Source organism: Chlamydotis macqueenii, chromosome 1 (assembly GCF_036417535.1).
Source record: "Chlamydotis macqueenii isolate bChlMac1 chromosome 1, bChlMac1.mat, whole genome shotgun sequence".
Taxonomy (NCBI): Eukaryota; Metazoa; Chordata; class Aves; order Otidiformes; family Otididae; genus Chlamydotis; species Chlamydotis macqueenii.
In genome coordinates, this window is record NC_141556.1 from 101,277,493 (window position 1) to 101,303,207 (window position 25,715).

Genomic DNA, 25,715 nt, shown 5'->3' on the forward strand with positions numbered 1-25,715 from the left:
ACCCCAATTCTTCTCTGCTCTTAATGATACATCATGAAGACTGAAGCTCTGAACACTACAAAGAAAACACAAAATATTTAAATTTCTATTTTCTTGCCATTTTAATATATAAGAGCTTTGCTACTAAACATCCAGCTTCAAACACCTTGGTGTTAATCAAGCTTGCACTCAAATCCTAAACCACGCTTTAGAATAAGCTTCATGTATTAATAAACACCAAACTTCCACAGTTAACACTAATACAGAAACTACAGAAGATAGGACACTATGCTCTGAATTACAATCCAGCAAGCCTATAGTATGTCCTGGTGAGTATATTGATACAAAATTTTATCTCAGAAGAAACATAAAAAGAGATCTACTGAAATGCAAAAAAAAAAAAAAAGTTCAGTGTTTCAGGGTAACTAATAAGCATTTTGGAAAAGACTTCTGTTTAGGTTTGCTTCCACTGAATCTACAAGAGTAAGTTACTATAGCTAACAGCACAGGTAAGATTTGTTTGCACTAGTAGCAATGTCTGTAATTAACATTCAAACATATTTCAGATTCTAAAAGTATCTACTCCTGAATATAAGCTTCCATTAGGCTCCATCACTGGTAAGGCTCCAAGCATTTGAGCTTTAAAACAATGTGTTTAATTTCTGTTTGATATTTACCATGTTTTTGCTTGAAAGATACTTAGTACATAAAATGCAATTGTATTAATATCAATTTTTAAGGTGTTCTCAGTGTTCCATAAAGTACAACTACCTGTCTTGTAGAAGGCATTTTATCAGTGTATTCCCAGTACCAGCTCTTGAGTGAGTGTGCTATACTGACTACTACTAAGTGGATTTCATTCACAAGTACACCATATTCTGACAGCTATCCTGTCCCCACTTATGCTGCCCATAATAAGGTCTTCTGTATTGTTCTTGCCATAGATGAAGCTGAGCAGAAGATAAAATGAGCATGTTTTTGTGACACGAGAAAAATGCCCCAGTTTTCAGCAATTTTAATATTAATTCAATCCCTTACAGTAGTCCAATGATCATCTACAAACTAGTCACTGAGATAAAAGGCACTTGAAATTTTTATATTATGTCACAAATATTTCTAATTTCTACAGAGCAGAGGATAAAGACTCACATAAAACAAAGAGAAGCTGTAGTGATGTAAAAGACAACCAAAGGCAAAAAGATAACATGTACCACCTTGCTTTCCTCAATCCAAAACTATGTGAAACAGCTTAAGTGTGATGAATTGGATGTATGATTAACCAAATGCAAAAGCATTTTCTGTTTTCTCCACTAGCGCTAAAATATGTCTCCCAAATAAACAACTTGAAATTCTAAAACAGACACCAACACAGAAATGAATAGTCATCAGACCAAGGAAAAAAATACACTCGAGCCCTGTTTTCTTCTCATCAAATGAGGCTTCCATTAACTGAAGGCAAAAATGAATATTACACAGTGTTGCAAGTTCGAGTAAATAGCACTATTGCAGGTTTGAACATGTCTTTGGAAAAGCTCTTCTCTGACTTTGAAAAATCTTCATCTGAAATAGTATGTGGAACAACAATGGATGTTGAATATTTTCTTGTAAAAATGATATTAACATAGTAACACAGACAATCCTTATGACACTTCGGGAAACACACATCACATTAGGTACTCTGCTTTTTTTTCTCAAGTACTGCTTATCTGTGTAACACCCAAGATTAACCAGGAGCTCTACTTTTCAGCAAGAACAGATGATGTGCAAGAAGCTGAAACAGTGTGGTATGACTCTATGCCAGTGCAAAAGTTAAGACTGCTAGCAGCAGAACCATGATCTTCTATCATCTCCAAGCACTCAGATAAAATGAATACTGGAGCATGGAAAATCACTAGCAGAAGGAAAGAAAAAGTTACTGGAATCTTCTCTTAAGAGAAGTTCTAGCAGGTACATCCTCTTAGGCTGAAGATACGTGTGCCCAATACTGCTGTCAGACCTTCCACTACCTTCAAGTGTCCATCAGAGGCTACTGCTTCTTCAGATCAGCCAGCAGGACTAATCACACAAACATCCCCTTGCCCATTTCAGACAAAGGTTCTTGGGTAAATAAAAGCCTACTATTTAAAGTTGTTTAAGCTAACTCAATACACATTTTTAAACAGATTAGGAAGTGATTATCTAGAAGCTTACCAGCATATCCAGAGAGACATGTCTTTGGCAAAAAAAAAAAAGCAGAGCCTGCCTATCCTACAAGGATGTCTCAGTGAAACTGAGAATTTGGACAAGGTGGAACTGAATTAAAGCATTTACTGTTCTGCACACCTACTCAATTAAACATACCATTTAATCCTAGGTAGCATGGGAATTATACACTGCTGGGTTTGGAGGAAGATGTGAAATAGATATACACACCATAACAGACACATAACCCCGAGATTACAAGTGTAAACACTTGGAAATTGCCCAGGATCAGAGTTTAAAGATAGATAATGCCAAAAGTTGAGCTAAAGTAGAAATGTGAATCTTGGTAGTAGACGACTATTAAGTATCACTGTGACATAAGTTTAATTACCGTTGGGGATTTAAAAACAAGTGAAAAAAAGCTTACTTTTAAAAGTTACATTGCTTGTTGCATTAAACTGTATGTATTCATCCCAGAAGACAAAAAAAACCCTATTGTTTAACTCAAAAGACTTCTTTCTTATTGAAGAGAGTTTTCAGGACATAACAGTGTTTCTAAAACAAGAACAAATTAAAAAGAAACCACATTTTTCCCCATTTCCTATGAAAGGCAAATAATGGGAACACACTACAATAATAGTAACAACAAAGCCATATGACCTAAAGAAAGAGGTGGTTTTATTTTTGTATAATAGTCTTCCATATTGGTGAAGTTTCAGTAGCTCAACAGCGGCTGAACAAATATCACTAATGTTTCAGAATGCATTCAGTTCACAGGTAAGGGAAGGATGGATCCTCATCTTCCTCACGATATCTACTAAGCAGAAAGCAGCAACATTAACGATGTGTTCACTTTTCCTGAGGAAAGCCTGCAAATCCTTGAAGAGCAAAATGAGGAAAATAAGGGGATATTAAAATTCATTGATGTGACTCAGATTCCATCTCATGATATTCACGTTCAATATTTAATGATTCAACACACACTAAAGCACTTGGGACATATCTGAATCAGCAACTCACTAAGCCCCAAAGACATGAAAATGCTGAGACTTGCACTTAATGAGTAAAAAAAATCTAGCTTTGTTTGAAAGCTGGCATACTTTATTTCTGAATTGATGTTTTTCCTTACTGCTGGGACAGGACTAGTCTCAAGCGTCAACAAGTTTTTGATACATGATCAGTTATATCCCACCAGACTATTCTGGGGACATTCAAGGATAGAAGATCACAAGCCAAGTCACAAGAACTCATAGCACTGCAGTGCAACAACTTAAAAGTGACTGAACACAGATATGCTTAATGGTCTACCCTAATGCAGTTAATGGAAGCAATCCAACTGGAAGAAGGTTACAGGGAAAAAAAAAAAAAAAGAAAAGAAACAGATCTAAAGTGATCTCCCACATCACTGTCTCATCCTGAAGTACAAATCCCGTACACGCAGTACACGACTTGTTTTTGCAGCAAGAGACAGCTTTCATGTATCCAAAGCTCATTATTACAAGATCAAGGTACAACTATGAAGCTATCTGAAACACTCAGTATCAAGACACAGGCAGTTATTTACAAAGCAAATATATTATTTGTACAAAGACCGTCTTTAAGAGCATATATTGTAAATTCAGTCAAATATATATATATTGTAAATTGCAATAAAAAACGAAAGAAAATGTAAAGTGCACACAGTCTCCAGCTGTCTGCATGAGAAGACTGAGACTCCAACGGATATAAAGCAAATACATTGGCATCCTAAGACTGCATATAATTCAAATAATATAATTATACATGCAAAGTTGGGACTACAACACACTTACATATACTCGTATTTCTTGTCAACCATTAACACACATGACTAATGTTCAGTGCACAGACATTACACATAAGGTTAATCCCTTAAAAACAAAAAGTACAAGTATATCCGCATAATTCAGCCCATGTCAAGCAAAGCTGACAAAACTGCAGACAACTTAAAAGGCCTCTTGAACTTCTGAATGACAGAAAATCAACAATCTGAAACAGTCTACCAATTTTTGATCATTTCCTTCTAGCTTCACTTAGGCTGGGTCTATTTGTATGCAATGCCAGATATCTCCCTTCCATTAATGTTTTTTATGCTGTATGCCAAGATACATCAGCAGCAAAAAAGTTGGTGATTTAGAAAATTAAGACATCAAAAGTCAGTAAGCAGGTTCATTGATAACAACATCTCATCTAGACAGTACTATAAAAAAAGAAAAAACAAAACCCAAATAAAAAACTTCAGCAAAGCAGTCCCATGAAAGAACATAATAATGTTATCTGTAAGGGTCTACAGCTTTTCACAAATTGATAAAAAACATTTAAAAAACAAAAGTTGTACTCCTATCAATCCCCAACAACCTAAAAACTGACACTGGAGATTATATTTTTCTTTCAGGACAGAGTGACAGAAGGCACTGAGTAATCCCAGATTCTGTATATCTTTTTTTTTTTTTTTTTAAAGAAAATATACTAAAGTGATTGTCAACATTTTATCACTGAGCAGGAGCAAGATGGGACAACATTAAGGAGATAGAAGCAGTAACACAAACCATAACAATTAAACCACAAAACACACAGGGAAGATGCAACTGAGAAAAGGTCAATGATATTGTTAACTACACGCAAAGATTCCTGAGACAGCAAAACAAGCTATCAAATTTACATAATGTGTGCTACATGGCTGTACCATTTGCAGGTCCAACTGGCTCCTGCGCCTCCACTTCCATAGCTCAGTAAGTCTACGAGTTAAATAATCCCAAAGATAACAGAAGGCTGATTAGACTGAAATTAAAACTAAGTATTCAGCACTCAGACACCAGAAATACACATCCAACCTTAATCCAGCCTCCTAGCTCACATCTCTTTCTGGTTTTCTGGAATGCACAAAATTATAACCAGCCTGCTTTTCTTTATTTTTTGCCTTGTCCAGATGATTCTGCTATACTGTGTTTTCATTTTCCTTTACTGATAGTGTGCTACTTTCTCAAATTATTCTATTAAAACATTTAAAATGGATGTCTTTATTATCTCACTCAATTGACGTGGAACTAGGAAAAAAAATAAATCATTACTCTTTATGTGCTAGGATCACTCCTAACATTTTTTTTTTTAAAGCTGTTTTATACATACACATTTGTGTCTTTCTATTCCTTGGTACCAATTTAAATGAGATAGTATCAGGGAATTCATTTTCAACATAGTCTCTTCATTAAACTCCTCCAAATTAAATTTGCTATCAACAGGTCTTGATGACACTCTGCTCTTTCAATTGCCCATCTGTAATTTTTTTAAGGACTACAGTCGCTAAGTCTTGCTTTTATTAACAGGAAAAAAAAAACAAAACAACACATATCCAGTTTAAGGCAATACCTTATCACTGTACTCTCTTGTGTTTTTTACAATTAAAAAGTAACATTCTTTTTCTACAATGCTCTTATATTTATTAAACTTTTTTTATACAACCACTGAAGATCTAATGACTATATAAAATTTCCTGCCTGACATATATCAGATGGAGCACATTAAAGACGTTTGGGTTTGTTTCCAAGACGTATTTTCCTCTAATTCATTCATTACACTGTGAACTTCAATTCTGACTCTATCTATTTCTACTATTCGGAAAACATGACTAATGAAAAAAATTATGGAGTTCAGCTGTATCTTTCTAAAATCTTCAGCTAGTCTAGCTTCACAAAGTACTTAGTGTGTGCCAGAACATATCATTGCAGAACTGGTTTTTTTGGGCACACACCAAAGTGCAATGGAAGATGCCACACATCAGGAAGCTAGACTGTTTACATTAAAACAGCAGTCAATCATTTCTGCCCTCCTAATCAGACAACCAGGTAAATTTACAATGGTCGTTTTTCAAGTAGCAGTTGATTTGCTAGACTTACAGAAGGAAAAAAAAAAAAAACAAAACACCATAAAACACCTCTACTAATTCTGGGTTTCAGCTATGACAGATGAGTGTTGTTAATTCACGCAGGAAAAGAAAATTAATGCCAGAGGTTTAGGACATGATAGGTAACAGTGCACCCTAAAATAACTAAACATCAAAAGCATTATGCAAAGAATTAAAAAAGAAAGGCTGATTAAATACTCTGTGACTATCTCCAAGTCTGCAAGACACCAACTACAAAGCCAGTAATTTTAAAGCTATCTGACCCTTCTTACTCTGCATTATTTTCAAAGACTAAGATACCACATGTTGAAATATAGCTGGAGCAAAAATTGCAGCAAATAACACATCTCTTTCTACTTGTTCTCCCTAACATTCAAGTTTCCATCTCTGCTGGTTTTTTTGTTTGTTTGTCCAAGGAAAAGCAACAGAGAGAACAAAAGTTTTCAGTATTTTAAGGAATTAATTTCACTCTCAACCCTGAGCAATGTATTTTAGGAAGAACTAAACATTTAACAGCAATACTCAATTCTATCTACATTCAATGAGTCGCTATTAGTTTTATAAATGAATAAGGTAACAAATTTAACACAGTCAATATGAAAACTAATCGGTTGTCCATACACATAACAGCTATTCTTGCCCATCCTGTTTTCCAACCCTACCTATGAACAGGGCAATTAACTTACTTCAAAACTGTAATTAGTTTTGGTTTTATTACGGTTCATCTCAGTAAAGAGGGGGAGCTGCTGACACCTGATTAGTCCAGTAAGTTTTCCCATTTCCCACCTATATAATAATACATTTACAGTTCTCTTTTGAGCAACAGCTGTCGAAACTTTACAAAATTTGACCATAGTAAACCTAACTACTGGTTTTCTTACAGTTAATTTATAGATTTCAAACCTTTCCCAAACCTTAAAGAACAGGATGAGAAAAATATCGTATTAAAAAGGTCACACTCTCACAAAAAAAAATTGCCCTAAGATATGAAACAGTCTTTAAAGAGGGGGAAGGGGAAGCTCAGGAGACAGCATCACAACACTATCTCTAAGAAGTCTGGCAAGCTTCATATCACAAGGAAAGATGTTCTAAAATAGTATGTGAACAAGGGTACTAGAAATTATGGAGAATTGACTTCTCTTGGTAATTGCTTCCATTGTATTAAGCATCATAACTTTTGACAATCACTGTGAGCTAAAACCCAGAATCAGCTCCTCTCTGTAAAGTATTTTAGGCTTCTCTGGATAACCTGCTATGCCAGTTAACAAGAAAAAAAAAAAAAAAAAGGACAAGTCTTCAGTCTTCCTCCTGGCTAAACAGAGCCATGCTCAGCAGCATAACCCTTCACAGAAAAGCTAATAAATCTATCACATTAAATACTTCAGAGGAACTATGAACTCACTTCTTTCTTGCAAGACACCCATGCTGCTATTTCTCTAGTCAAATTATTATATGCTACGCTTCATCCACATAGATGCCTTTATTGTGATGGCACCACTTTACCTACTATGAGAACTGATACGTTCATTAGTGATTGAAATATTGCCACAATTAAACAAAATTGCAACAAAGATTTGGCGAGTCTTGGGAAAGTATCACGACTGAATAATTACATTTGCTAGCTTCAAAGCAGAATTTAAATTGGATACTACCAATATTTTTCTGTGTAAAAGCACTGTCATGTTTTTAGCAACTGAAAGTAGTCTGAGACTCAGTTTCCACCTGTGATCCAGCAGCAGAACTCCTCCCATTAGCATTAGGCTAAGACGATGCCCAAACTGAAATCAAAGCAAAGGGTCTTACTGACAACCCCCCCCCAGGCTTGGCTTTCTCTGGAGACTACAGATACAAGCACTGTCTGAAATTGAGACTAATTAGCTTACAAATGCTGAAGAAAACGTAGCTAAAAGATACATTGATAAGACCAAACATTTTCCCTCTATCATCACAGCGGGAATTCTTACCAAATGGTAACATCTGGAAGACACATCCCAGGTACATATATATTGCCCCATCTCCAAAATACTTTGCTCTGGAATCCTGTCCAGAACTGACTAGGTTTCAGAGCAATTATTTAGAGATCTTGCAAAATCAGACAAGAGTTTTGCAAGGACATAAATTCCAGGAGTGAACTATCCACATGGAAAGGTACAGTATGATGTACAGATCTTCCTGGAGAAGCTGTTTTTGAAAGCTGAAAGAGGCTATAAATAGAGTGCCACTTGATTGCCAGTTCACACGAAACTAAAACACAGAGTAAATAGGAAACAGTAGTTAGTTCTCCCATGTCTTCCTTCAATACACAGTTACCTTCAATATTCCCAAATTTTACATTGTAGCATAACAACACTATCCAAATCAACCCTTCACTGTGCAGGTATCATTCACACCACACATCTTCCTTCCAACACAGTGTGAATTGCATTGTTAGTTACAGACTTGCTATGAGGTTTCTCCTCTGATTTGCTGTCTGAAAAAGACCAGCAGAACACGAAGGTGACATATAACCTATTTTGTTTTGTACTGGTATCCATAATTGTTTTGACAAATTCAAAAAACAACTCACCCAAACAAAAACACCCAAACAAACAAGGAAAAACAAAAAGAAAAAAAAAGCACATGGGCAATGCCTTGAGTCTCCCAATGCTATTACTAAGTCAGAATGAAATGCTTGGCCTGCATTTGTTCTGTCATACTGTTGAAACAGTATAAAAACAGTATGAGTAGGAAGAAATATTTCTTCCTGTTCTGACTAGATCAGCAATGACCAACAATCATTGTCACCCATCTGACTTCACTGCAATCTCAATCTGCGTCCAAACCATGAAGCTCCTACATACTGAATGGCTGAAGTCTGATAAAGAAAAGACCCATATATACACTAAACTGCCCCTGAAAAGGCACAACATGATTGTCATCTGGTAAATCTGCACACAAGCAATCACACCTGACTAACAGCAAAACTAGTGGCTCTATTAAGGCCATAAATACAATTTTGTATACAAGCACGATGGCTCTACAACACAAGCACACCATGCATCCACTCCAGAACGTGAGTCAAATTCCTTGCCACAGCTTACAGCCTTTCATTAAAGGCAGAAGTCAGTAGGGCCTGAGCAACTCTTACCACCACCAGTGTAGCTCTTACCATCAACTCAGTGGGAAGCCTGCCCCAGGTCCTATTTTCTCAAGGCTATAAAGCCTTTCATTTAACCTGAACACGTTCAGCTTAAATGAAAAACAGCAAATGTGAGACTTTAACCTAGTCACCAGAAGGATTTTGTTTTTAACTGAAGTTATGGGCATTTTATTGGAGCAGTGTCCAGAAAAGAGATCTTAATAAATCTGGGAGAATGATTCCTACTGATCAAATCTCAATACTTGAACTGTCAGGGACACAATCATGTAAAAGCCAAAAAAAAAAAAAACAACCACCGTCTTACGGTGCTTCTTCAAAATCTACACACTACAGTCCTAATTTTAACACTGAGCTTTTCTGCTCAAATTGGAGCAGGCAAAAAAAAAAAAAAAAATTGCTTAACTATGCACCCAAAAGGATATCCATGTTTGATCACTAAAAGTTAGGACAATCCTCAGCTAAGACTTGGCCACGCACAGCTATCAAGACATAACGAAAGTCAAAAGCACTTAGACCATTAGTTTCCAACCTTTTTTAAGTTCAGGATCTTGAACACTTTTTCCAAAGGACTTACGTCCACGTAGGTGCTGTACAGACATACACCATCTCTATAATAGGTGGAAACCTACCGGGAACAGCCTTGGTTTTCCCAGTTACCTCTTGTGGATTACCAAGGGCTCGGGGACGACAGACAGGGGACGACAGACAGAAAACTACTCGGTAACGTGATACACCACCTTAAATTCCACCAGGAAGCCAAATGAAAACCGATACCAACCAGTCAGAAATGCCCAGGAGGTACCAAAAGACACGCTTTTTACAACACTGTGCATAAGTTTCCTGTCGTCTACTCGACTCTTCGACTCAAAAGCAGGAATTATTTTGGCACACGAGCACAAAGGAATGTGCCTGCGACCAATAAGCCATCTTCCCCGGAGAGCCACCTCCCCGCTAAGTGAGAGTGTAATTACGATATACGCGACAGTCAGCCACACTTCCAAAAAACGTGAATAAATATTTTTAAAATGTATTTTTAAGAAGGGGGAGACGGAGAGTGTTTGCAACCCGCGCCATTACGAAGAACACCAACAGTTCTTCCACACTGAAGAAACCTCCCTGAAGCCTCGCGAACTGAAACTATCGCTATTTTTAACTTCACGGCACTCGGAAAGTGAAAACAACCGGCTTATCGCTCGGAAGAGACAGCAGCAAAGGGTGGGAGCGCCCTCGGAGCAGCCCCCCCCGAGCGCTGCGGAGCCGGCTGCGAACACAAAGAGAGGGGCAAATCGGCCGGCACCCACCACGCTCCGGCGGCTCAGCCCAGCATTCAGCTTTCAAAACCCAGGAAATACCTCACAAGCCCCCCGCGGGGACAATCGCGCCACTATCCTGGCATTTGCGTACGCCCTTAGCAATCGTACAGGCTCAGGGTGGACAAATCCGGAGCGCGTTCAGCCCGGGGCACGGACCCACGGCTCCCGGTCTATTTTGAGCCGCCGCCATCCGCCGCCGCCCAACTTCCCCGCCGGATCTCCCAAAAGCAACAGTTCCCTCGCGTGGCGGGGGGGGCTGGGGGGCCGCGGAAGGCGAGGGGCGCCGGGCAGCGCAGGCACCGCACGGAGGGAGCCGAGGGCCCCGCCGTGTCCCTGACCACCCCCCACCCCTCGGTGTCGCGGGGGGGACCGCCCCACGCGGGGCACAGGAAACTTCGGAGCCGGCCGTCACCGCTGCCGCGGGACAGCCCGGCCCAGAAGGGAAGCGGAACCGGTCGGGGCGAGGGAAGTGGGCTCAGCCCCGGCGGGGGGGAACTGACACCGGGCAGCAGCACCCCCAAACCCGCTCAGACCCCCTTTCCCACCGCCCCCAGCCCCGCCCCGCCCCCAGCCTGCGTGCGCCTCGCGGGGGGGGGGGGGGGGGAGGCAGAATCTGCTGCCCCCGCCCCGCGCGTGGGGAGAGAGGGGGGCGCCCGGCCCCCTCCTCACCTTGGGGAAGGGGGTGGGGAGAGGGGAGCTACGAACGGCTCCACGGCGCCCGCCCCCGCCGCGGCCCCCGCCCTTACCCAGGTAGTGCCTCCGCAGCAGGCCGGGCTCCTCCAGCCCCAGGCTCCGCTTCCGCACGTCCCACAGCAGGTGGGGGCAGTGCCCGCGGGACATGGCCCCCCGCAGAAGGGCGGCGGGGGGGAGGGGGGGACGGGAGGGACGGAGGGGCGTCGGGTGCACCGCTGGTATCGGCCGTCCCGCGCGATCACCATGGAAACTGATCGGCCCCCCCCGCGCGCGGCGCTCTCACGCCCGCCTCGCGCCGAGGCAGCGACGGGGATCCAGCAGCAGCGGTGGCGGCGGGGCCGGCGGCGGCTCCGCGCCCCGCCCCCGTGCATGGCGCCCCGCCCCCGCGGCGCCCCGCCCCCGCCGCGAGGGAGGGGGCGCGGCGCTCCGAGACTGAAGGCGTCTCGCGCGAGCTGGTAACGGCGCCTCGGGGGACCCCACCCCTCCCCTCTCCTGTTGACGGATGACGACAAAGCTCTCGGCTTCGCCGGCCAAACCGGCTCTCCAGACACGCGATGAAGCCACAAGGTGGCCATCTTGACTTTGGCCTTGTAGTCGCGGGCCAGGATTTCCAGCGCCGGCCATCTTGAATGGGACAGCGAAGCCGCGCTGCCGGCCATGTTTGGATCGGGCGCTCGTGCCCTTCCCGAAAGTGCCCGGGATACCTCCTCCGAGGGCACTGGCGCCAGCTCTCCTCACGAGGCGGGGACAGGCCGCCCTAACCAATAGGGCTGCGCGAATTCCGCTCCTCCGCCCCGCCTCTCGCAGCGACCGCCAATCAGCGCGCGGAGAGTAGCGCTCCTCCCACCGGCACGAGGGCTGACGGGTAGGCGGGGCTTGCCGGGGCCGGTGGAAGGACGGCCGGTCGCGAAGGGACGAAGTTGCCGGCACCCGCTTGCCCGCCGCCTCCCGGCCCCTTTGCCGTCCCGACATGGCGGCCGCAGTCGCGGGGCTCCGCGCCTCCTACCACCGCCTGCTCGACCGCATCGAGCTGAAGCTGCCGCCCCGGTTTCGGCCCTTTTACAACCACCCGGCAGGTAACGGGGCGTCCTTTTCCTCCACCGACAGTGGCGGACCCCCGACGGCTGCCGGGCTGCGCCACCTCCGCGCGAGGGGCAGGGGGCTGAGGGGTCACCTTGGCCCCAGGTCGGGTCCGCGGGGGAAGAGGCGGGGCGCGGCGGGTCCCTGTGGCGGCAGGGGAGGCGGAATGGGGGCCGCAGGGTCGCGCCGCTGTTACTGTGGTTGTGGCACGGGGAAAACTGCCGAAGGGTGGGCTCCTCCTCGTTAAAGGAAACCTCCTTTTATTTGGAAAGAAACGACAACAACAACAAAAAAGGCAGACACGATAGCAATTGTTACCCCTGTCCTGCGGCGCACGGCTGTGCTTGAGCGTCGCTGTCACGGTTTGAAAAGGGGGAACCCCCGGGTTGCCTGATCCTAGGCCAGGGGCTGTGGTGGTTTCCAGGGGGACTTGAAGGCTTCAGCAGTCACTGCTTTCAAAGGGATGTGTTGAAAAAATAAGGGGGGAGCACTACAAGGATTTCTGGTCTTGAAGTGCACTCTAGTTTATGCCAAGTTCCCATTTGCTTTATTTTCTTTCTGCTGAATCTGGCGCTCCTGCCAAAAACAACTCGCACCCTTCATGAATCCCTGGCCTAGCTGAAGGGCTTCTGTGGGAAAGGAAGGGCTGGAGTTTCCCTGAAATGAGGTACCCTTACCTAACCTAAAGCTTAACTTTACTTGAGCAAACATGTTTTCTGTGTTACTGGGGAAACAGTGCTTGTAAAATCATCTGCTTCAGTGCCATCTAGGTGATGTTTGTCAAGTAAACAAATTGCATTGGGTTCTTAAAAAGAGTGCTCGATAAAATCCCCAAATTCCATAGGCTGCTGTTCCCACTGTTTTGTTTCAGTATTTTCATCCTTGACTCTTCACCTACCTGGAATATGCACTGTGAAAATTTACTTTACTTTTTAGTCAGTTGCTCCAATCTGCCTGTAACGGTCCTCTCTTGACATGAAAGTTGCTGCTTTAAAGAAATCACAATTCACAAGACTGAAAACTGCAGTTATCAAAATGTCTGATTTGTGCTGAATTCACTAGACTAATATTAAACATTAATATAATTTTTTTTATATAAAGAGTTAATACGTCCAGTACTTCCACTGTAAAGGTGCCAAGCCTCTGAGTGCCACACTCATCCTGTGTGAAATGTAGCAGCTTCCAGTTGCTTTTACTGAATCCAAGGCACGGCAAACACTAGGAACATCTATGTTAATTCTTCATCAGAACTGTAGTACTAATTGAAAAAGGCTTCAGAGGTTCTCCAGCAGTGCTTTTCACTTTGTGGAACTGCCTGTGGGCCACTTTTGCTCACCACTATAATGTTGAAATTAATTTTTTTTTTAAAAATCAGTTTTCTAGGGAGACTCTGTGTGTATGTATGCTTATATACATGTATATCTGCCATAATCTGTACTGGTGGCATGAATGAGAAAAGCCATAGAGCAAGCAGGTATGAAAATTGAACCTTTGCCACTTCTGTTTTGGCCTTGAATGTCTTGAAGGTGGATCTGTGAGAAAGTTATGCAGTAGATGTCACTCTGACTGCAAAAGTAGGTTAAAAATGAAAGGCTCACACTTTCTTTCTGATGATACTTAGGTTTCTAGTCTAATTTAGGAATATAGATGTCATTATCATGAAATTATAAATCACTTGTGAGAAATGAAGAACAATGCTTACTTCTTTTCTGCCACAAAGAAAGCTTCCAGTAAAATAATTGATGCCTGGTCTGAAAAGCTGTTTTTTTGGTTGGTGTTGCACAGAGTGGGGCTGCTGGAGGATAACAAAGGGCCTGGGGTACAGCACACCGACTCCCGAGGCTGCCTCAGAGCAGGGAACATTGCTCTTGGCAGCCACAGGGAAGTGTGGGCTGAACTTGTACTCCCTCTTCTTCAGCCTCTTTTGTTCACTTTTCCTGATTAAACTAAACTCTCTAGGACAAAGACTTCTTACATTTAATAGAAGTCATAAATTCCATAAACTAGTCACACATGTGGTATCTGAATTAGCTTCTGGTACGCCCCTGCTCTGATGTGCCGCTGTCAAATTCATTCTTGATAAATTCTGGGTTTCAGGATCTGGGAAGAGCTCGCCTTGGCTGGGTGCTTACTGGAATGCCTCCAGGAGAGGTGTTCCGCTTACAGCGTTTTAACAGTCTTCCCTTTTAACAAGCTTGGCTTGGTACCTTACTTGTCTTCAACTCTTTCTTATTTTTGTAGTCAGCAGTTTTAAATTATCAACTTATCTATTAGTAATAAAAATTAATGTCAGCCCTCTTGAAAACTTTACTAGCTGTTTAGGGAATGTCAATTTAATAATTTATACTTACCTCACATTCTCTAGTAGTCCAAATCTGAATTTGTGTTTTAGAAGAAAATAGATGATAGTAATTAAAGCTACTTTTGTGGGACCTCTGTAAGGCTTATTTATAAAGAGCAGTATTTGCAGCCTGGTACTGATACACTAAGTAGCTGCTGAAGAGAACAGGCAACTGAAGTTTTTATCTTTAAAGGACAAATATTGAGCTGTATTTATTTAACAGTATTAGATTGTTTCAGTGGCTAGACAACCCCATGCATCCTTAAAAAATTAAATCCTCTGTAGCTAGAAATGTTCAGTTATCCCCGCAAAAAGTAATGTGCTAGCAGTTATTAACTGCAGTTTGAAACTTGATCACTATCACAAGCAGCATGGGTCTGAGCGGGCCTTATGCAAAGCTGCCAAGCCAGTTTTTGTTGCTTTCTGTGCTGCAGTTGCCCTGCCCTTCCATAGGGCTTAGTTGGCTTTAAGGTGAAGGAACAACTGATATTTATAACAATTAGTCTTATCCCCCAAATTATGAGCTGCTTCACAGGTGATTGCTGTAGAAACCAGACAGTTAATTTTTCCCAAGTCATAGTTTTAAACCTGAAGGTGCTTAAAACAGGGAGTATAAATAGTTACTGCAAGGCCTTTTTAGGGCTGAATTCCTAGTGAGAAATTAGCACACATAAAAAGCAAGCAACCAAAGTCCTAGTGTTTATCACTTACATTTAAAAACTTCACTGTAATATGTTACGTATTATGGGTAAAAACCTGGCTTTATCTTGCCTCTTATTAGAATGCTGAGCAGTGGCCTAGAGAGACTTAAAGTGTTTTGATGAAATTGGAACCAGTGTCCTTCCTGACTGTCTCCCAGTGCAGTGGGTTGATACTTTGGATTGTGGTCTCTCTTTGAAGACTTGGAGTGGTAGTTCTAGATTAATTATTTCTGGCATTGTTGGCAGTCTGCATGTTGTAGGTGTGGCATTACCGTACTTTGCTTTAACCAACCAGTTGCCATTTTGGCACCGCTATGAGATATGCGTATTTGTAAAAGAGATGGTTTCCCCCCAGATCCCATTCCATTGACTTTTCTCCCTTCCTTCTGTAGATTTTCTCCTCTTCCCCGATAACCCTCCTTCGCCTATTGGTAGATTATTGGGGTGTGCGGTTTACTGGATGGGAAGCATTGTTTCTGCTAGAAAGACATGGTTATTCAGAGGTGCAGGTTAGAGCTGAATAAGGACACTCTTCTTGTGACACTTACTGCTACTTTGTGATTTCTGTTCTTGTTTTAACCATCTAATGCTGCTGTGCAGCATGTCTTCTGTAGCCTGTAGGAAGGGAAGGAGGGACTGACTTGTTACAGTATCAGTAATAAAATATTTTGAGGTTTTAGTTTACAAGATTCAGTTCACAAGGATTGCAAATACTAATTCTGTTAGTCCAGCTGTAGATGGCTTTTAATCATTATCTAGAAACTGTCTTTACTATTCCTAGGCCTTATCCTAACTTTTCTTTATAAATGCATTTTGCCTGCTCTAGTGTCCTTGTTTGCTTAAAAATGGAAATACAAAATCCTACTCATCTGTTGCAAAAATGGGTGGATGATTACACAACTGAAGGTTGATGCACTGACTTGATGCAACTGTGAGTGTGAGGCGATAGAGCTTGTACAGTGGTAGAAACCGTGCTAATATACACAATTCATTATTTAAAAAAAAAAACAAAAACAAACAAGCCCAAAATTTACTGTGGATATTAAAACAAACACATCTCACTAAATTATTTAACTTCTTTCCTTTTTCCCCTCTTTTTCCCTCAGGTCCCAAAACAGTCTTTTTCTGGGCACCTATTATGAAATGGGTAAGTATAATATGCCAGCTGGTGTCTGGATGTCAATCAGAGGGCGATCTGCAGCAACTCATTAAGCAAGCAATAGTTTCCCACCAGATCTCTGAGCCTACAGAAAGATTTCATACTGACGCTCTAATTTTTAATATACAAGGAGGAACAAAATTAGCCTTAATAACATATGGCACAATATGCAGGAGATACAGCAGGGGAAAAATTGTACTCTTCGCTCAAAGTTTCAGAAAAGCTTTGCCTTGTGAAACACTAACTGTTGCTCAAGGTAGGCATGAGCTAGCATATAATTCAAAACTCTTAAAGCATGTATTTCTTCTGAGATTGAGGAATTTGAAGAGTGTATTAAGGAAGCCAGTTCCTAAGACTCAAAGTTTGAAGGCAGGTTAAAGCGTATCAGACTGCAAGGTAATTTTGACAAAACACAAGCAGCCACTGCCTGAAAAAGAAAAAAGGCAACTGCCATTTTGACTATCAGTAGCTCTCTGCTTCCTGTGCAGTTCTGCTTTCTGCTTGGTTAGACCCCTTGGCTGCATCTGTGCAGGTGAAGTATATGCCTCATCCTAGTTCACTGTACGCCTCCGAGTTGTTGTATTGGTACAGATACAATAAATGAGCTCTAAAATAATAAAGCTGTTTGATCTCCTTGTTTGATAACATGCAAGGATATAACCTGCTCTTCCTGTTGCCAGCCTGCCAAGTTTGCTATTGTGGACCTCAACTTTTTATAGGCCACAGGCAGCATGTTACACTCTAAGCTGTGGCTTGGTTTCCTTGTCAATCTAAACTGGCACTGCAGTAACCGTGGTTAACCTTCCCCTTTCTCAGAGGTTCTCCTAGGCAACATGCTCTTCAGCCTGAGCATACAGGCAACTCTTCTGAGCAGGCTGCTGCCAACTGCTGCTGTAATGAAAGAGCTTATACACAAATGGTTTTTCTTTTGTTTTGCTCACAGTGAAGTTCTACATTGAGAACTTAAAATTACGTTCCTCCTATATGGCAAAGGGGCATTTACTGCAGTTACCCAAGTGTGCTGAAAATCTATAACTCTGTGGCAACACTGCAGCAACATCAATCCCCTAAGTGAGACAGCACAGGGAAGTCTCTACCCTTGAAAACTGGTTCCTTGATTAAAGCCAAAGGAGTCCTTAGTGGCAATCAGTGAATTAAAAACACTAGGACTCTTTCATTTATGGGACTTCAAGTTGTTTTGGGTTTGGTTTTTGTTTTGTTTTGTTTTTGTGAACTCCTTAAACATGAAATTGTGTTTCCAGTAGAGGGCAATAACACAACAAAACAAATCAAGCAGCATGTTTGCTAGTAATGTTGTAAAGTAGATCAGCCAAGCTATTCCTTACTTCACTTGGAACTTTTTTCTACTTCTACTGAAATTATATTTTAAAAGAATCACTTTTACTTCCTCAAATGAAGCTGAGTGAAGACTATATGGTGTCACATCTGCATCTTTACCAGGAATATCTTAGCCTAAGCTTTAGGAAGAAGAACCTTATTTAGATAAGCTTCTACTTGTTGCATGAAAACCAGTTGTTTTTCAGCTGCTTTCTTAAGGAGCTCTGCTTAAATTAACCTTGTTCTTAAGCTAATACAAAATTGCCACTGCCTTGGATTTTATTGCAAGCCAGTTGCATCCCCCATAACTGTGTTCTTATGCCTCCCACAAGGGACTAGAAGTGGATGATGTCTCCACAAGTCTAATTACTCTGCTCATCTAATGCATCCCATCTCCTGCATAATGCATATAGAATAAGCACTGGGCTATGAAGCAACTTTCCCTTATAAAGAGTTTGATCTGTTACAGGAGGTCCCAGTACTGGACTGATGCTCACTGAATTTTTCTTTACAGGGTTTGGTATGCGCTGGAATGGCTGATATGACCAGACCAGCTGAAAAGCTCAGCACAGCACAGTCTGCAGTACTAATGGCCACAGGTGAGGCCAGTGTTACTCCATGCTTTTACACAGCACCCTCTCTAAAACTGTATACACTTCTTTGTGAATCCTCCATCAGTACTAATCCACTTAACTATAATATGCTAGCTCTTACTATTGCTGTTGGATGATAACTTTAGGACAGACCTGCGCTTGTTATTAAATCTGTGATTACGTAAGAGTTTCCTACATGTGTCTTAATTTGGAATTGTCCACAGCAATTTGTTAGGATATGAGTTTCATCCATTAAATTACAATGATACCACTCATTCCACTAAGTGACCTCTTTTGCTTCAGGTCAAGTAATTTTGAAATCAGTCCAGGATATAGTGACTTTTTTAGAACAGACTTTAAGGGATTAAACAATGGTAGGGTAATTACACTAATGTAACTGGAAAGAATTTCCATGTGTTAAAAGAACTTGGAAGCAGTGGTATATGAACTGCCGCACTGCTCTCTGCCATGAATTTTCACGCTGGCACAAACAATATTCCATAATCAAGGTGTTCTACCAGATCTTGTCAGGGGCCGGACTTGTGGCAGCTAAAGCTGAAAATCAAAATTACAGCCACCACCTTCTTCTTTCTCCAGATTTTGTGATATCTGACACAGTGCTGTGCATTTTGCATTATATGTAAGCCATTTTTGACTGGTGGATTCTATAATCTCTAAGATGGTACAGCGAGCTGGATATACTACAGCAAAACGCCACTACCCTGCAACTGTGCTGGAGAACTAAAGTTTAGACTGCTGTAGAGTATGGAGGATCTTTGTTTGATAATAAGACTATGATTGACCTTATTGTCTAGTTATTTTGGAAGAAATGCAATACATACCCACAGCTGCCCCACTGGCACTTGTTGTGCTTCTAACTGAGAAATGGCTAGTTAAAAGGAAAGCAGTTGTCTAACATGAAGTTGTAAAACTTGGTTACTTAAACTGGCCCATGATTCTGTCTCCAAACTTAGGGGAATGTCTGAATATTTCATTTCAAAGACCTAACATCTTTAAGCTTTCCCTTTCATTCAACAGGCCTAATTTGGTCAAGGTACTCTCTAGTTATTATTCCTAAAAACTGGAGTCTATTTGCGGTGAACTTCTTTGTTGGCTGTGCTGGTGGCTCTCAGCTCTTCCGAATATGGAGGTATGTATTAAGAAGCACTACTCTACATAATATAACTAAGCATTCACACTGCTTCATCTTAATCAGGAATTTATAAATTCTACCAGCCTCAATGTCAGTGCAACAGGCCAGAGGAACTGAACAATTAGTTAAACATTGCAGAACTTTTTTACTACATTGTTGGTTTTCCAGTTGAGTGGTAGTGAAGCTTTAAATATTTTCAGTATAGCTAGAGCATGTTTTAAGGAATGCAGCATGTAAGCTGTAGTTTCTGGGTCTAAGGCATTCTTTAAATGGTGTAAATCTGACAAAAAGCCTAGACTTTCTCCTCATAAGCTCTGCACTTCTGTCAGCTTTCACTGTTGAATCGTGTCAGTTCCAGCTGGATGAAAGGGTTCTTAAGCAGAACAGCTGCCTTTTTTTTTTTATAAAGTATTACTTGAAGGAAAATGTGGAGTTCTCTGGCTTCAGTGCTGTTCAGGAATGAGACAAACTTAAGTAATATGGAGCTTCTTACATGAACTAAACTATCCTACCCTGACTTTCCATGCTCAAGTCTATTGTAATTTTAAACCTCCTCTGCTGAAGAGATTGTTAGGAGGACACTTATTGTAACTGGTGTTCTATTCTTAGTCTGTGGTTTTTTTTTTTTTCCCTCCCTCCCTATAGGTATAATCAGGAGCTAAAAGCAAAACAACAAGAGCAGCTGCAGCAAACAGATGCTTAACCTAACAGATCAAATCCAACAACGCACAAACCCTTCCCCATGGGACCTAGCTTCACTAATTTTAATGTTTTTCCTCTGAGAACATGAAAGAGGAAATCTAAACGTCTAGAGATCGTGTTTTCTAAGTGCAAATAACAATGTATCTCCATACATTTAAATAAAGTGCCACCTTTTAAATTGAAGTAAAATTGTGTCTTATATTTTCTTTTTAAAAGAAACCGAGGGTGGATTGTGCCTAGAATTGAGTTGCTGGGCCCCACCTTATCTGACTACTGAACAGTGCTGGGAGTGAGACAGTACTGGTGACAGTCAGCCAGAGCCTCAGGCTGAAGTAATCTTCTTTCACGTCATGGTCGGACCTGAGTGGTGTTTTACCATATGTTCAGTAACCCAAAGCTGTAGCATTTGCGTTTCTTTTCCTGATGCTCTTCCCTGGTAGCGTAAGGATATTCTTTTCAGCTTCAGCTATGTATATCTTCATTTGTTTCCCAGCCACTACTGTCTTTGACAGGAGGAGGGCAAACCAGTATGTGCCACTAGTGTTTTAGCTTCTGTCATCCTTTACAACTAGAGGCAGGAGATGGGTGCATGTAAGTACCTGGTTCTTGGGAGTGTGCAAAATAAACAGCCAACACTTGTACATGTCAGTTCTCCAAAGCTTTGGAGGTGGTGGTCTACTCCCATCTGTGGCATATTTGTGAATAAACACTGAAGCCTTCCCTGTAAGTTACTATCTCTCCCTAATTACTCTCCTGCAAAGAGGGGAAAAAAAGCACATTGTGAAATAGCTTCCGAGGAAAGGCTTTAAATTACACTGCAAAAGCTTATCTGTTACTGAGAAGTACAAGGCAGTTGTGCTCAGAGCATGGCATCAGTGCATTTCCCTGGCAGTTTCTTTAAGACCTCTTCCACAAAACCTGGGAGTCAGTACCAGAGCTTAGGAATTTATATCCAGGAGAAAAAGGTAACTGTGAGACAGAGTAGCTTCTTCAGGATTCAGCTTTCAGGAAAATGAAGGCCTTGAAATTCTGGAGATTTGCAAAGTCCTGTTACTAAGTCTCTCTCTACCTCTACTTCCCCCCACCAAATCTAATTTGAATTACCACTCCACCATGGCAAGGATGGCAAGGAAAGGAGACTGTTCTATAGTTCCAAGAGCTAGAGCACCTTGTTGTGGCACTGATGTCCCCTCATTTTTTACCCTATGTATAATGTTACATTATCCCATGCAAAATATTTGTGCAGGATACTTTAAGAAAAGCACTTTCCATTCCTGTAAGACATGCAGCTGGTAGTCTGTCAGCTCCCTTTTTTTAGAGGCTGTCCTGCCATGAAGCTATTTTTCTCCTATCTGTATTCTGCTACAGCTTCACTTGTGTTTCTTAGTTCTCCTAGCTGAAGTGGTAATACAAGGTATTGACTCAAATGGTGAACTCACCAGCTGTGCGGTTCACTGAGCTGACAGAGACTGCAATGACAGAAGAATATTGCCAGAAAAAAAAAAAAAAGGTGGTGTATTTCAGTTCCCCTCCCTTCCCAGTCCCTAACCAGATAAGACTCATCCAGCAAACCAGTAATGGGGAAAAAAAGTGTATTAAAATATTCACAAGATTAAACAGAAAACATGAAAGTCCATTCAAGAAAAAAATATCCAAGATAACTGTTTCGAGATGAGTCTGTAAAAGCAGAAAAGCACTAACAGTTGGTACACTGGCTCTTCATGTAATCAGGCCATGCAATGCATATCTAGCTCCCTCACACAGATTATACACCTGTTTTACAGGTGTTTGTTCTCTTGTATACCTCCAAGACAGATATTTACAAGAGAAAAGTACCCAGTCTATGTTTCCAATCACATTTACCACATAAAAACAGCTCGCATTGCAGGGAGACAGAAAAGATTGCACAGCACACTGATCTCCAAGGCATTGAACTTTAGAGTGCAAAAATACCTTTAAATTAAAGGGCTTATTAGCTTTAGGGCAGTGAAGAGAAGGGAAAGAGAAGCCTCAAGAAGAATATAATTGCTGAGCATAGTATGATTTGGTAATCTCCCTTATAAAAAAATGTTACTTAAATATTAGCACCGCAGGGGTGTGGCCACAGCCCAGAAGTCTTACCCACCTTCTCAACTTTGATGGTTTTAAAGAGAAAATTATTCCATCACCTATTATACAATAAGAACATTTTGTATTTGAGGTCCTAGGTAGATACAGTAATAATGTAAGATTCCAATATGAAGTTTTCGGTCATAAATCAAACAGCCCACACTTGACCTCAATGAATCCACTCTAAGGCAATGCAGGTTCTACGTTGCATGTGCACATTTACTGAAGTTACAAGACAGATGGTTACCTAAACAGTTTTCATGGATTTAAAAAAGTTAAAAACATAATTCCAGCTCTTCTAGTCACAAACTGAAATATCAATAAAGCTTTGAGAGAAAACAAAACCCTATGGGTCTCCAGCTATAAATGACACAGTTACAGGGACATATCTGCCAGCCTGTAATGGCTCTTAATGCCATTTAACGAACATGCTGACCACCTCCCTCACAGAACAACTGCTGAAGTCAAAAGGGGCAATGGACATTTGATGTACTGAGTACAGCTAGTAATTTATTTAGATTGATACTTTATTTTGTAATCCTCAAAATTAATTTCTGGCAATCAAAAATAAGGAAGAATATATCCACTGTTAGTAAAAAGCCAAAACTTTTCCACTTTGCAGTTCTAAAAACAGGGCAGGTGTAGATTAATTATGCCATTCATATCCCTGGCTCTAGGGGGTGCCAGCTGGCTTAGCTGCCAGAGCCCAGGCTGGCGATCCAAAACCACACTCCTACAAGGGGTCGAAGGTCATTTTTACCCATAAAAGACCTCTTTTTGTTTTTTCCCTCTCAACTGACAAATAGATTTCAGATTGATCCCAGTGTCATGTGCGTGATGAATAAAAGAGAATTTATTGCAAGTCTTTCACATCACACAGACCTTCTCCAGCTCCACTATTCAAGAGCAATGACCCACGTTAACAGTTTTAGTCATTTGCTACTGCCTCAAGAGAGGCTGCCTACCACTCAGCTGTGCTGCAGCAAGCCTGCCACACAGCACTTCTTTCTAAAATATATATATATAAAAAGAGCTAGCAGCGGTACTACAACAGGACAAGACATTTAGTGTTCCTCAAAGTCCAAGCTGTTCCTCCCCACCTGCAAAGAACAGCATCAGAAAATTAAGAGAATAGCAATAAACAGAGTTAAATTTCTGGTCACCGTAACATCAGGATATAGTGACCTTGTTTGGCTTTAATCTCTGTTTGCTACCCATCAAGGAAGTAGAAGTCCTCTGTCTCCTGAGACTTTATAAAGTTAACTTAGCATCAACTCCCTTTCATCACCACAGGTTACTGTATCCGACTAAACAAGCTAAGATAACCTGAGGGACAAAGTTCACAAGTGTTGTCTCACACTGCCTCAAGTTCTTTTGACTTCAGCTGGAGTGAGTTATTTAATAGCTACATTGTTCATGTTTCCATGACCACACCAAAAAAAAAAAAAAAAAAAAGTTCAACAGCCTTTGCACTGGAGAGGGATTCAGCCATTCCTAGGGGAAGGGACTTTTGTTTCTTTCTAAAAATATGTTCAGCATTTTTTAAAAATACTTCCAAGTTCATTCTTCCTTCACAAAGAGGATCTAAGCAGCCTTGCAATGAGCTTCCTCAGTATAGGCAATATGAACATACCTGCAGCTAAACAAAAGCAATGGAAGGAAAATGTTTCCTAAAGTTAGTTAGCACCAGCCAGATTAGTGTGTTTCCTAAAGTTAGCACCAGATCAGAGTGTTTCTTAAAGTCAGCACCAGATCAGGATTCTCCTCAGAATCTCTAGTATATTCCAGCAGGAAAACAAACAAACATTAGTAGCAGACTTGAGAGCCAAGGATAGCCCTGTCTTCTCATAGCAGCAAGTTTTTGATCACTACATTCATCACACTTCTCCCTCTTACTCTAAAATGTTTGGGGAGAAGGATGGTGACGCATAGGAATGAACATGCGCAGATCAAAATCAAGTTTCTACATCAACCATGTCAAAAGCATTCATTTACAATGAGAGTTGTAGAGCACTGGAACAGGTTGCCCAGAGAGGTGGTGGATGCCCCATCCCTGGAATCGTTCAAGGCCACGCTGGATGAGGCTCTGAGCAACCTCATCTAGTCAGGGATGTCCCTGCTTCTTGCAGGGGGGTTGGACTAGATGACCGTTGAAGATCCCTTCCAACTCTAACTATTCTATGATTCTATGATTCTATTTCTTACTAAGTGTAAAACAAACGTTGGGAAGTAACAGCCTGGTAGATAAGGAAAGCAGCAGCAGCAGGATTCATCCTGATCTTAACAAGGCTTCTGACAAAGACAAGTGGTGTCAGGAAACCAGTGAAGTCTGATCCTGATGAAAGAATATAATGTTGGCACACCCAGCTTTGTTTGTGCTGCCATTCAGAGGGACCTGGAGAGGCTGGAGAATTGGGCTAAGAGGAATTTCATGAAGTTCAAGAAGGAGAAGTGCAAAGTCCTGCACCTGGGGAGGAACAACCGCATGCACCAGTACATGCTAGGGGCTGCCTGGCTGGAAAGCAGCTTGGCAGAAAAGAACCTGTGGGGGTCCTGGTGGACACCAGGCTCAACATGAGCCAGTAGTGTGCCCCTGCTGTAAAGGTGACAAACAGTATGCTAGGCTGTATTAGACAAAGTATTGCCAGCAGGTCAGGTGAAGTGATCCTTCCCCTTTATTCAGCACTGGTGAGGCGACACCTTGAGGACTGCGTCCAGTTCTGGCCTCTCCAGTACAAGAGAGACATGGACTTACTGGACCAAGTCCCGCACAGGGCCACAAAGATGATAAAGGAACTGGGGCATCTCTCCTGTGAGGAAAGCCTGAGAGAGCTGGTACTCTTCAGCCTGAGGAAGAGAAGGCTTGGGGGGATCTTATCAGTGTGTATAAATACAAGATGGGAGGGAATGAAGAGCACTACTGTTCTCAGTGGTGTTCATTGGCAGGACAAGAGGCAGTGCACAGAAATTTTTTTAAAAAGAAAAAAAAAAAAAAAAAAAGGAAATTCCACCTGAACACAAGAAAGCACTCTAAGCGATCAAACAGTGGAACAGGTCACCCAGAGATACTGCAGAGTTTTCACCTGTGGAGATACTAAAAACCCAACAGGGGACAGTGCTGGGCAACATGCTCTAGCTGACTCTGCTTGAGGAGGTGGAGTTTGGACTAGATGATCTCCAGAGATCCCTTCCAGCCTCAACCATTCTGTGACCAGTTCTGTGAAATAGACCGAACTAGGAAATGGGTAAGAATCAGAAGGGGTTATAGCAGACCAAAGTGAAAATTAGCCAACACCACATTAGGATGTACAA

The 25,715-nt window shown here is 41.7% G+C and overlaps 2 protein-coding genes and 1 long non-coding RNA gene across 4 annotated transcripts in view; 2 read left to right on the forward strand and 1 right to left on the reverse strand.

Annotated features, from left to right (window-relative positions):
* Positions 1 to 11,464, reverse strand: part of DCAF6 (DDB1 and CUL4 associated factor 6) — a 91,397-nt gene extending 79,933 nt beyond the window's left edge. The window contains exon 1 of the mRNA XM_086763197.1: positions 11,281 to 11,464. Within this exon, the coding sequence (XP_086619323.1) occupies positions 11,281 to 11,374 (94 nt within the window). The 5' untranslated portion in view covers positions 11,375 to 11,464. The remainder of the gene's footprint in view (positions 1 to 11,280) is intronic.
* A 621-nt stretch (positions 11,465 to 12,085) lies between these two features.
* On the forward strand, positions 12,086 to 21,021 carry MPC2 (mitochondrial pyruvate carrier 2). 2 transcript variants are annotated; one of them, XM_086763183.1, is made up of 5 exons: positions 12,086 to 12,303; positions 16,456 to 16,496; positions 18,361 to 18,445; positions 19,478 to 19,589; positions 20,788 to 21,021. In XM_086763183.1, the coding sequence occupies exons 1-5, from the start codon at positions 12,198 to 12,200 to the stop codon at positions 20,801 to 20,803; spliced, it is 360 nt and encodes a 119-aa protein (XP_086619309.1). In that variant the 5' UTR covers positions 12,086 to 12,197; the 3' UTR covers positions 20,804 to 21,021. The 2 variants fall into 2 exon arrangements, with proteins under 2 accessions (XP_086619309.1, XP_086619301.1); XM_086763175.1 differs by lacking the exon at positions 20,788 to 21,021 and adding an exon at positions 20,238 to 20,483 and having other exon boundaries at positions 12,090 to 12,303.
* Positions 21,022 to 21,779: 758 nt separating this feature from the next.
* On the forward strand, positions 21,780 to 25,374 carry LOC147602234 (uncharacterized). The gene is made up of 2 exons (XR_015260667.1): positions 21,780 to 24,405; positions 24,613 to 25,374. It is a non-coding gene; the product is annotated as an uncharacterized LOC147602234 (long non-coding RNA).
* The last annotated feature ends 341 nt before the right edge of the window (positions 25,375 to 25,715 follow it).